The sequence below is a fragment of the Centrocercus urophasianus genome, unplaced genomic scaffold (assembly GCF_019232065.1).
Source record: "Centrocercus urophasianus isolate 14NV4802_14NV808 unplaced genomic scaffold, USGS_Curo_1.0 seq_21, whole genome shotgun sequence".
Classification (NCBI taxonomy): Eukaryota; Metazoa; Chordata; class Aves; order Galliformes; family Phasianidae; genus Centrocercus; species Centrocercus urophasianus.
This window is the reverse complement of record NW_024884767.1, coordinates 14,995,449-15,008,227: the sequence shown is the minus strand read 5'-3', so window position 1 is coordinate 15,008,227 and position 12,779 is coordinate 14,995,449. Positions and strand designations below refer to the sequence as shown.

Here is a 12,779-nt window from a genome sequence, read left to right as displayed (position 1 = left end):
TCCTACAATGATTATAAAATGATCCTACTGATAACTGGGGCACAAAGAGTGTGGTTCAGGAATGGCTAAATCACACTACTTTCTAATTGTCCTTCCTCAGGCAGTCGCCTTTTTATCTTTGTTTACGCATTTCCTTTCACCAGATACTGGTAAAAGAGTGGTCTAGACTTCAAAACATCTGAGCTTGTTGCTACCCTCCTTCTTTCCACTCTATTGCCACTCTGTGAAGGATCTCATGACAGCTTGTTCTCCCTCTTATGGCATAAGAACACATCATCCCAACCATTACTCTTCTGATGGCCTACCATTGCACCCTGTGCTCATTCTTACCAGATTTAATCTACTCACATAAACAGCTGATAAAAGAATCTGTCTTTATCCAGCAGCTCTAAAAATCAATAAGTAGGCTCAGATTTACATGTAAGACAGCATTAAATATGATGACATATGAGACTAAGAGAAACTTGTCCAATAGAAGTCGTAAGGCCTATTTTCCAACAGAGACAATGCAGAGGGTTTTGGCATTCCTAGCTGATGGCCATATACTACAGAGGCTTGGATCCAGAGGTTTTTTTTTTAAAAGACCTACTCTGCATTATATGCATGGCATATAATACCACAAGCATTAGATCAAGAAAACGAATGTATAAGTTGATTACAATACTGGATCATCTGCATCAGGAAGAAAGACCTACTGTCTGCAAACTGTTTGGAGAGAAGGTATGTTAAGGCACATATGAGACAAAGAGGTGATTTGAGACAGCTAGCATGGCTTCACCAAGGGCAGATTGTGCCTGACCAATCTAGTGGCCTTCGATGATGGAATGATGGCTTCAGTGGATGGGGGAAGGATGGTGGATGTCATCTACCTGGACTTCTGCAAGGCCTTTGACATGGTCCCTCACCACATCCTGCTCTCTAAATTGGAGCGGTGTGGATTTGAAGGATGGACTGTTGGAGGGATTAAGAATTGGCTGGCTGGATGCAGCCAAAGGGCTGTAATCAATGGTTCTGTGTCAGGGTGGAGGCCAGTCACAAGCGGTGTCCCTCAGTGGACCGGTGTCCTTCAACATCTTCATCAGTGACACAGTCGATGGCATCGAGTGCACCCTCAGCAAGTTTGCAGATGACACCAAGCTGAGTGGTGCAATCAATACACTGGAAGGAAGGGAAGCCATCCAGAGGGACCTGGACAGGCTGGAGAAGCGGAGAAAACCTAATGAGGTTCAACAAGGCCAAGTGCAAGGTGCTGCACTTGGTCAGGGCAATCCCAGGTATTTACACAGACTGGGAGAAGATCTCCTTGAGAGCAGCCCTGCAGAGAAGGACTTGGGGTCCTGGTGGACAAGAAGCTGGACATGAGCCAGCAGTGTGCACCTGCAGCCCAGAAGGCCAACTGTGTTCTGGGCTGCATTAAAAGAGGAGTGGCCGGCAGGGAGAGGGAGGTGGTTGTCCCCCTCTACTCAGCTCTTGTGAGGCCCCATCTGCAGCACTGTGTCCAGACCTGGGGCCCCCAGCACAGGAAGGACGTGGAGCTCTTGGAACAGATCCAGAGGAGGCCACTAAGATGATCAGAGGGCTGGAGCACCTCTCCTAAGGAAAGGTTGAGGGAACTGGGCTTGTTTAGCTTGGAGAAGGATCCAAAGAAACCTCATTGCGGCTTTACAGCACTTGAAGGGAGCTTATAAACAGGAGGGAGAACGGCTGTTTACGAGGGTGGATAGTGACAGGACAAGGGGGAATGGTTTTAAACTGAGGCAGGGGAGGTTTAGGTTAGATATTAGGAGGAAGTTTTTTGGCCCAGAGGGTGGTGACACACTGGAACAGGTTGCCCAAGGAGGCTGTGGATGCCCCATCCCTGGAGGCATTCAAGGCCAGGCTGGATGTGGCTCTGGGCAGCCTGGTCTGCTGGTTGGCGACCCTGCACATAGCAAGGGGTTGGAATGAAATGATCATTGTGGTCCTTTGCAACCCAAGCCATTTTATGATTCTAAGATTCTATGATTCTATGACAAATATTCTTCAGTGAGCACAATCTCTGACAGAGTGCTTATTACATATAACTGTGTTTTCTATTTTGCATACGGACACTTTGTACCTTCAATAAGCAACACTTTCTGTATATGCCTATGGGACAGATCCTTTTTATTTTAATATCCTGAATATATATGCTGGTTGAAGGCAGTTTGTTGAAGAATACCGGCCTAAGATGGCAAGGCTAACATACTGCTCTTTCAATACATGTACACAACTTACGAACAAGCTGTTCAAAACTCTGGACAGAATTTGCTTGTTCTTATGTTTTCTTCCCAAGATCTAGCTGCTAGAATTGTATGAAAGATTAGAAGCAAAGTTTAAGAAGTTCTTGTCCTGTGTTTATTTTTGAAGGAAATTCTGTGAACTGTGAACTGCTTATATCCAGTGTAGTAATGACTGTACAAAAGGGTAATATTATTTCACAAGGCAGAATCACAGCCAGAGGAGGGCAGAAAGATTACCGATCTCATATCCACCAACACACCAGATAAACATTCTGCTTTAAGATTAATTTGTAAGTGGTAGAATAGGGGTAGGAGGTTTGACAGTTTCTGTCTTTATTTTTGTGTTTATAAAAACTGCTTCCTCTGCAAAAATTGCATGCCTCCTGGGCCTGCATTTTTCCTCTGAATTTGTAACCTAGGTTTGTTGTCAGGAAAACTATAGTATTTGTGTCTCCAAAATAAAATTTTACACACACAGCATGCCATAAATACATAAATGAGTTTTCCTTAGCAGTTTAATCTTTTGTCCAGCAATGACAATGCAAATCAGCGCATTGTGAACAAATCTCTGACACAACCAGAGCACCTCATGTTTGAAATGCTGCCTTGGTTCTCTGGAGGCTGAAAGGGGCTTTCATGTGCTGGTCACATACAGTATGCAACCTGAAGACTTTAAGTGCATATGATTGTATTTACATATTGCTATATTATCTTTTTTTTTTTTTCTTCTTAAGCTTCTTTTTCTTCATTTCCAGGAAGGTTCAGGTGCATATTAGGAAACATTTCTTCTCAGACAGAGTGGTGATGCATTGGTTTGGGCTACCTAGCGAGGTGGAGGAAATCCCTGAAGGCATTTAAGTAACATGCAGATGTGGTACTGAGGTACATAGTTTTGGACATGGTGGGGATGGGTTGATGATTGAACTTGGTGATCTTAGAGGTCTTTTCCAACCATAATGATTCTGTTATTCTATGGAGTTTCTGGAGAACAAGGCCAGTCAGTCTCAAAGTACTTGGTTGTCAATATGGTGTGACCCAGCTCACTTTGAGACAGGATTTTAAGGGAAGTCAATGCCTTTCACATGGTTTGGGTTGGAAGGGACCTTTACAGATGATCTAATTCTACCTAGGTGGCCCAGTACATAAAAAGATCTGCTGCTGCTATGCCATTAACAAAGAAAGTCTCATAAGAAGCATATCTAGAACACCTGAGATATGAATCTGATAAAAAAAAAATCCACTAAAACTGTTCAAAAAAATCCTCAACACATATGTACCCTATGGGTTACGGAATATGTTAGATATGTGACTGAACAAAAATACAGTACAGAACACAGTTGCCTTATAGTGCGCTGATTGGCCATTCTGTGAGCGTATGGGGTTTCCACAAGCAGTGACCGTTCCTTTTCTCAGGAGATGTGTCAGAAAATGCCATAAGAAGAAAGAAGGAAATATCACCTAGCAACCAAAGCTCTATGAAGAAAAGTTCCATGCTGGCCAGGAGAGGGAGGGTCAGCAGAGAGCTAGGTGCAGGCACGATCAACAGTGAAATGCTGTGTACCCACTGCCAGCCCCAGCCTGGTCAGGCTCTGCATACTGTGGGTCTGAGGGGATTTTGGATTTCAAAGCAGGGCTCAGGATTACTTTTTTTTTCACTCTTCCCAAGATTAGTTTGGAAATGATGCAATCTCAAATCACGATGGGGATCTGTATTTTAATTTTAAAACAGCAATAAGTTAACTTGATGGGAAAGGGCATTACCTCTCTTTTGTCTTGTATTTCTATTTTTTATCCTTCCATTTGAAAAGACCAGACTAACATGTTTTTCTACTATCTGACTGAACAAAGAAGAGCTTTTCTTCTTTATTATCTTTATTTATATATGTGTAGCCCTTTGATGAATTAAGAAATTAAAATTGGAGATCATTTGCCCCCGAGTTAGAGAAGGAAGAAGAGGAATAGCAGGAGTCAGACTTGTTTGTAGGGGGAAAACAAGCCACGTTGAGAAATACGGCTATACACCCAGCACTGAAAAGGACGCTATGCTCTACGTAGGGAATTCAGCGTTCAGAAGCAGGCGTGTGACGGGAGGACAGGACACGATGTCGGAGCTGCGGCGCGGCCTGCACATGGCCCGTGTGCACGGGGGCGGCGGTGAGTGCGTGGCACGGCAAGGCCGTGGAGCGGCTGGTGCGGTGCATGCGAGGAACGCACAGCTGCTGCTGCTGCTGGATCTCACCAGCATACCAGCAGAAGCTGCCTTCGCACCGACTCCTTGCTGGGATCGCTATACCCAGCGATATAATATGTTACATCTGCACGTATCGCATGAGCTGCAGATTTCATAACCTGCTCGGAGTGCCATTGCAGCACGGCAATTTCATCTCCTTACCCGCCTTCCAGCTCTGCGCCGCGAAGCCGCATTGCTCGCCTCCAGCCGGGCCGCGTCCCAGCGCCACCGCCCACCGCCCAGCCCCGGCCCCACGCCCACCGCCGGCAGCAGCCGAGCTCCCGCCCTCGGCCCCGCGCCCCGCCCCGGGCCCGCCTCCCGAGCTGGGGGTGCCGTTGGGAAGCCGCTGCAGCCGCTGCTTTAGCAGCCCCGTCGCTTCCAGCCTACAGCCGGTGCGGAGCAGAGTGGGGGACTGCCCGGTGTCCGTCACTTTCCGCTGAAAGTCACCATGCCCTCCACCTCTGCCTCGAGCTCGGCCGGCCGCCCTGCGCCCGACTACTGGATCGACGGCTCTAATAAGGACACCCTGACACACTACTTCGATCTGGAGTCCGAGCTGGGACGGTGAGGGGGGAGGCCCGGAGGGCGGAGGGTCCGGGGAGGGACCCCGCATCGCTGGGTCGCGAGCGGCGAAACTTTGGCGTGCGCGGAGCCGCGGGGAGGAGTGGCTGCGGGCTAAGGAACGCCGCCGCGGGTCGAGCTCCGAGAACGGGGGTGGGCGCTGGGAGGTGGCAGCCTAGCAGCCCCGGGGTGAGCCGCGGTGCGCGTTCTTGTTAGTCAGGTGCCGTGTAGCGGCGGGCTACAGTGCCCTGTTGCGTCCCCTCCGTGGGAGGGAAGGCGCCCCGAGGTGCTGCCTGTCCCTCCCTCTCTCTGTGCAGACCTGCAGTCCCTGTCCCACCCCTCAGAGCCCCTCAATCTGGGTGTCAGCTCACAGCCCACGAAGCCCACCGTCAGCCGCGGACTGCAGTGAATCCTGCTCTGGTGCTCCTGCGTGGCGGCTTAAGGGTCCCAAGCCCTCAGTTTGAGGGCTTCCTTCTTTCTTTCTTTCTCCCTCTCTCTCTCTCTCTTTTTTTTTTTTTTTTTTTTCATTTTCTTTTAGATCGAAGCCCCATGTAAGATTCAGGTTTCCCCACCTGAAAATACGGTTGTTGGTTTATGTTGAATTCACAGATAGAAAATAACACTTTTTAAAAAAAATAGTGGAAAAGGAAAGCATTAAAGCATTAGAAAGAATCTCGCACCGGATGACTTAAGTCAGCAAATCAGTGAATAATAGCAATCATGAATTCTAACAACAATCATTATTAAAATTGCAGATGACAATGGGAAATTTGCAGGTGATACTGTGATTCCTTGGCACGTTTCTTTTTTGAGAGGACAATGAAAAGTATTGCTATGAACACACCTGTATTTGCCTAATGTAGCTAAAAGGGGCAGGAGAAGCTGTAGGAACACAATGAAACATTTTTCTTGGCTTGCTGGCTAAATCTCAAGCATTTGCTGCTACCTTTTTGTCACTATTGTGACTTGGATTTAAACAGGATTTTATACCCTTTCACAAGTTTGTACTATATCACACATCTGTGCAGAAAAGTGAAAATGGAGGAGGAAGTAGTCAAGTCGGTTTTGTTTCCAGAATTGACACAGTAGTGTGCATTGCTGAGCAACAGCAGTTGATAGCAACTCTATCACCTGAATAAGTGCTTCTCTGTGTGGTTTGCCTGGAGTCCTTTCAGCATACCTGCTAGAGATTGTGAGCTTAGATTTTGGAAAATCCATAGTGGTGATATGACATGTGTTCGTCTTCTATCCTGAGAAGAGGATTAAAAATGTTGACTTCGAGGAAGTCAAGTCCTTATATGCTGCAATATAGTGGGGTTTTCTACCTTGCAAGGTATTGTCGAAGGAGACCAAAGCACTGCACGCTCCTCTCAAAAGGCAGAAAGATATTTATTGATATAACTAAGGTGGTAATTTGAGCAATGATAACAGCAACTTAACAAGATTCAAAATGGCTAAATAGCCTTTATTATTTCCTACACAGAGGGTAGGGGGGTGCATAATGAATCTAAGATCAAATCTTAGCAAAGCTAGTATAACTTAAAAACAGTAAATTGTTTGCCAAGGATCTGTTAGCAAGGCGTAACCATGTTCTGAATGAATCTCTGCACCTTGAAGAGCATCCCTGCTCAAGGGGAGATTCTGGTGTGCAGCCCGCTGCTTGCAAGAACACTTTTCAGGGGATTCTTTGCCTGCTTGCTATTTATAGAGTAAGATGACTGACTTGTAATTATGCAACTTAGAATTGGTTCTGTTGAGCTAGGTTTCTGTTACTAGGTGTCTGAGTGCCAGTGGTGAAACTTTGGTTGTTATTAGTCCCAAGGATAAGGCCCTTTGCACCTCATTGTATGCACTAGGCCTTGGACATAATGACCAGGCAAAGTGGGGGGCGAAGAGAGCACCATCATACAAGGTGACACAGTAGATGCTGAAACCGTAACAGGAGGTTTGAGTGAGAAACATCCATACGCAACTAGGTGAGATATGTGAGCCACTAAATCTGCTGTACTGTTGGATAGAGGTAGGCAATGAGATCTGAAGTAAAAGCAGAACGCAAATGGGAAAATATAACCATCTGAAACAAAGATCATGGGGTACTGGTGGGACAGAGAATTCCAAGGAGAAATTGCACCTATGGTTTAGCAGCAAGATCTTGGTCCTCAGGTCCCAGGGTGAACCTAAAAACCCGTGCTAGCCGTGAGGTTGTGGATATCCCCTCCCTGGAAGCATTCAAGGCCAGGCTGGATGGGGCTTTGAGCACCCTGGTCTAGAGGAAGGTGTCCCTGCCTGTAGCGGGAGGTTGGAAATTGATGATATTAAAGGTCTCTTCCAACCCAAAGCATTCTATGATTCTGTGATTCATGTATGGTGAATGAAGGAGTGATGAAAAGAGATTGGGAATCTCAGCTGTAGATTCATAGGGTTCTGTAGCTCATCACAGACTCATAAGTAAAGGAGATAAAGAGTGATATTTGCTGATCATAAGTTATGAAGAGTTTTTAAAGACAACACTGCCTGTGGAGAATCACAGGAAGACATTACAGGACTGATAGGATGTTTAAATGACAAATGAAATTTAGTTTAAATGAGTAAAAGCAGATGGAAATGGGAGAGAAACCATTAAGTTGGATGTAGAACAGTGTCTAGTTAGGCGTTGGATCTCGTATCCACTAGATATTGTGGATGCTGTAAATTTATAAGAGGCAGCATGGCAAGTTTACTTTAGAGAAACCCATTGAAACTAATTAAATATAAAATTGCTAATTATTGAACTACAAGTTCTTCGGTGTTAAAACTATATTCTTTGACAACATTAATGTGAGTTTGCTCTATTCATGTTCGTCTTGAGGCATCTATGTTTGGTGACTGTTAGAGACAGTATTCTGAGGGAGACTATTATTCTGAACCAGGACACCTATTTTTACATCCTACTTAATGCTTGGCTACTTTATTATTAATAATTTTGGGTTCTAAGCTTGTACATTCCATAAAAACTAAAATATTTTGTTAGCCATTTATAACTCATGCAGTATCATTTGGTACAGTGTTTCTGAAATTAGGAATGGTATAACAGTGCTATGTGAGGGAAGAAGTAATTCAGTAACAAATATTTCAATACTCAGAAATATTTCAAAGAATTTCTCTTTGTTGAAATCTTTATTAATATTTTACTTACTATGCACTTTCTTGCCTAATTGTGTCAAACTCCACTATCGTTTGATTTGAAACTGCCAAATGTTATTACTGCAGGTGTGTTGCAGATGTATTAAATGGTCAACAGAGTTTGGAAGTATTTTCTACAAAATGCTTAGCGCTTTTAGTTTCGCAAACAAATGTAAAAAAAAAAATAAAAAAAAAAATAGAAATGTTACGAGAATTTTTCTTTGTGTAAGAAGGATACATAAAGTCATCCAAAACCACCTTCAGTTTTGTGATCCTTGCTGAAAACCTAAAGATGCTTGGTGCTTGTAGTTTACCTTGAACTGATAGTGGTAGCTGAATCATGGGGCCTTGAGGAATTCTGAGAGCAGAGAATTTAAGTCCAAAGAGTGGATTAAATGCTTGACGACTGCTGTGGAAGTAATGCCTTCCATTTTACTGGGTAAAGAACTGTCTAGAGGGCTATGCCCAAGGGGTAGTAGTCCAGCTGGTGACCCGTTACAAGTGCTGTCCCTCAGGGCTCAGTACTGGGGCCCATCTTGTTTAATGATGACCTAGATGAAGGGATCGAGTGAACCCTCAGACAGTTTGCAGATGACACCAAGTTGGGAGGTGGTATTGGTCTGCCTGAGCGTAGGGAGGCCCTTGAGAACGATCCAGCTGTATCACTGGGCTGAGGTGAATGGGATGAGGTTCAACAAGGCCAAGTGCCAGGTCCAAGCAAGTGTAGAGTCTTACACCTGAGGTGGAAGAATTGCATGCACCAGTACAGGCTGGGGGATGAGCTGCTGGAGAGGAGCTCTGCAGAGAGGGACCTAAGTGTCCTGGTGGATGACAGGTTGGCCATGAGCCAGCAGTGTGCCCTTGTGGCCAAAAAGGCCAATGGCATCCTGGGGTGCATTAAAAAGAGCGTGTCCAGCAGGTCGAGGGAGGTGATCCTCCCCCTCTACTCTGCCCTGGTAAGGCCTCACCTGGAGTACTGCATCCAGTTCTGGGCTCCCCAGTACAAAAAAGACAGGGATCTCTTGGAAAGAGTCCAGCAGAGGGCCATAGAGATGGTGAAGGGCCTGGAGCATCTCTCCTACGAAGAAAGGCTGAGTGAACTGGGTCTGTTCAGCCTTGAGAAAAGACGACTGAGAAGGGATCTAATCCAGGTTTATAAATATCTGAGGTGTGGGGGGCATAGTGGCGAGGATGGACTCTTTTCAGTGGTGAATGGTGACAGGACAAGGGGAAATGGCCGGAAACTGCAGCATAGGAAGTTCCACACAAATGTTTGAAGGAACTTCTTTATTGTGAGGGTGACGGAGCACTGGAACAGGCTGCCCAGGAAGGTGGTGGAGTCTCCTTCTCTGGAGATGTTCAAGACCTGCCTGGATGCCTGCCTGTGCGACCTGGTGTAGGGAACCTGCTTTGGCAGGGGGTTGGACTCGATGATCTCTGGAGGTCCCTTCCAACCCCTACAATTCTGTGATTCTGTCCTGCACTTTAGCCATAATAACCCCATGCAATGCTACAGGCTTGGGGCTGAGTGGCTGGATGACTGTGAAGAGGAAAGGAACCTGGGGATGTTGGTTGATGCTCGGCTGAATGTGAGCCGACAGTGTGCCCAGGTGGCCAAGAGGGCCAACGGCATCCTGGCCTGCATTAGAAATAGTGTGGCCAGCAGGAGCAGGGAGGTGATCATCCCCCTGTACTCAGCACTGGTGAGGCCGCACCTCAAGTACTGTGTTCAGTTTTGGGCCCCTCACTGCAAGAAAGACATTGAGGCCCTAGAGTGTGTCCAGAGAAGGGCAACGAAACTGGTGAAGGGTTTGGAGCACAAGTCTTATGAGGAGTGGCTGAGGGAGCTGGGCTTGTTCAGTCTGGAGAAGAGGAGGCTCAGGGGAGACCTCATTGCACTCTACAACTTCCTGAAGGGAGGTTGTGGGGAGGGGTTTGGCCTCTTGTCCCAGGCAACAAACAGGACCTGAGGAAATGGCCACAAGTTGCACCAGGAGAGATTTAGATTAGACGTAAGGAAAATCTTTTTGTCTCAGAGAGTGGTCAGGCACTGAAATGGCTGCCAAGGGAGGTGGTGGAGTTGCCATCACCGGCAGCGTTCAAGAGGCGTCTGGGTGAGGAGCTGCGAGATGTGGCTTAGTGCTTGTGGTAGCAGTGGTAATAGGAGAATGGTTGGACTAGATGATCTTGTAGGTTCTTTCCAACCTTGTGATTCTATGATTCTACTGTGTTGGCCCACAACATCAGAGATGGTGTTGGTGATATGGCAGCACAGGTTGAACCTTCCCCCCCCCATAATTCCATTATGCTTTGTTGCCATGTGACAGATGGCAACAGAGGAGCAGTCTGACAAAATGGAATCTGACATGAAAATGTGTAGGATTTAAAGATGTGTCACTGAATTCCTCCATGTGGGAAAAATGGTTTCAGTTGATACTTTCTGAATTCTTATGGGGACTAAACAGTGGATGTGAGCACAGTGAGGCAGTGGGTGATTTCAGACAGAAAAGACAAGCCATATTCCAGACAGCCATGCATAGCTGTCATACTACAAAATGTAAAGAGTCTTGATCAGCTCATTCCTGGGAATCAGTGGGTTACAAACACGAAACTCTGTACGAAGCAGAATGTTGGCATTTGGAACAATGGTGGCAATGTTGGGCATTGCAAACCACTGCACCATATGGGTCCCGCAGATGCTCACAAAAGAACGGAATGAACACAGTATTTGTCAGGACCTACTGAACCAATATGAGGCTGAAGGTGATGGTCTCTTGGACCACATCATTACTAGTGATGAGATACGCATTTTCAACAAGAGCTTGACATCATAGCTGGTAGTGGTGACTATTGTTGAAAATGATTTTTTTATAGCTGAGAATTTTTTCTATCAAATAGTGCTATTTTGCTCTTTGTACCTGTTGTGGCTTTAATGGAAATAAATAGAAGGCATTACTTTTGGAGCAACCTATGTTGAATTCTTTCTGCAGAATTACATATCTCGCTCTGTCTGTCGTATTCATGAATGCTGACATAACAGCATCTGCTTTTGTAATGGCAGTAGTAGGTGAAATAAGGCAACTCCCTTCAATATCTATAATTTTATAGGAATGAGTTGCTTTTGTGTTTGATGCTTTGAGGTTCAAGCAGTTTTTGCTTTGAAAGTTTCCCATCCATTCCTCCATTAAAATAAACAGAGAGCAGCCCTACTGAAAAGTCTCAGTCAGCAGCAAGTTGAACGTGAGCCAGCAGCGTGCCCTGGCTGCCCAAAGAACCAACCGTACCCTGGGTGCACCAGGCCCAGCACTGCCACCGGGAGAGGGAGGGGTTGTCAGCTGTGCTGTGCTGTGCGGCCTCACCTCCAGCACTGGGTGCAGGTCTGGGTGCCATAACATAAGAACTACAAAAACTATTGGAGAGTGCCCAGAGGAGGACTGCAAAGATGGAGGAGGGTCTGGGAAGCAAGGTGTTTAAGGAGTAGCTGAGAACTCTGGGTTTCTTCAGCCCAGAGCAGAGGAGCTGAGGGAAGGCCTCATGGCGGCTGCAGCCCCTCACAAGGGGAATGGAGGGGCAGCGCTGAGCTCTGCTCTGTGTGATAGTGACAGGGCCCGAGGGAACGATGTGGAGTTGTGTCAGGGAAAGATTCTAGAGTGCAGTGGTGGGCACAGCCCCAAGTGCCAGAGTCCAAGAAATGTTTGGATAATGCTCACAGACATGGCTTGATTTTTGGGTGGTACCATGTGGAATCGAGTTGTACTTGGTGATTCTTGTGGGTCCCTACTAACTTATGTTCTGTGATTTTATTAAAAAAAAAAAAAAGTGGGATGTTTTTCTGACTACTGGAATAGTCATTTATTTTACAGGCTGTTAACTGGGTTTACTCTGAAGAATACTTGTTTTTCATTGGGCTAGGTTACTCCTTCAGCAGTACTTCTGCTGAGTGATTTGCAGCTTTCAGTACTGGATTTGATTATTTTCTAGGAGATGTGTGCTGTTGACAGTATGTAGTGCTAGCTGTCCAAATCTGTGGAGGTTGCTTTGCTGTACTGGGGTGAGAATTCCTCTTGCAGAAATATCACTGAGCAAAAACTGCAAGTATAGATTTGCTTGTCCCTATTCCATTAGTTGCAACTTACTTCTTACCCTGTCAGCTCTCATCTGCAGAAAAGTAGGAAGAGGTTCTGTGAAGGCAGCTGGTCAGTAAATAGGGGAGGCTGTTGAAGATGGGATTTTGAGGCTTCCCTTAATGCTACTGTGTTATACTGGAGCCCTGGTTGAAGGAGAAGGAATAAGAGAAGACATGATATCCTTGTGTGGCCAAGGCATTCACAAGGTAGGTGGTCATTGAGAATTGTCTTTTTCACATATTGCACTGGCATCGTAGGTCTAGTTAAGGACTTCAGTGTTCTTTTCTGCTTTTCTCATCATCCTCCTTGAAAAATGTCTTTAATGTATGAGATTAGGTTCTTTCATGGTGAACATGCACTTTACTCTTTCTGTTGAAGTTATTCTTTTGTGGAGAAGACAGTTCATTATTAAGTTGGCCATAATATATATATATAATA

At 45.8% G+C, this 12,779-nt stretch overlaps 1 protein-coding gene across 1 annotated transcript in view; it reads left to right on the top strand.

Annotated features, from left to right (window-relative positions):
- The first annotated feature begins 4,939 nt into the window (after positions 1-4,939).
- Positions 4,940-12,779, top strand: part of CAMK4 (calcium/calmodulin dependent protein kinase IV) — a 152,559-nt gene continuing 144,719 nt past the window's right edge. Inside the window, exon 1 of the mRNA XM_042822839.1 lies at positions 4,940-5,055. Within this exon, the coding sequence (XP_042678773.1) occupies positions 4,940-5,055 (116 nt within the window). The remainder of the gene's footprint in view (positions 5,056-12,779) is intronic.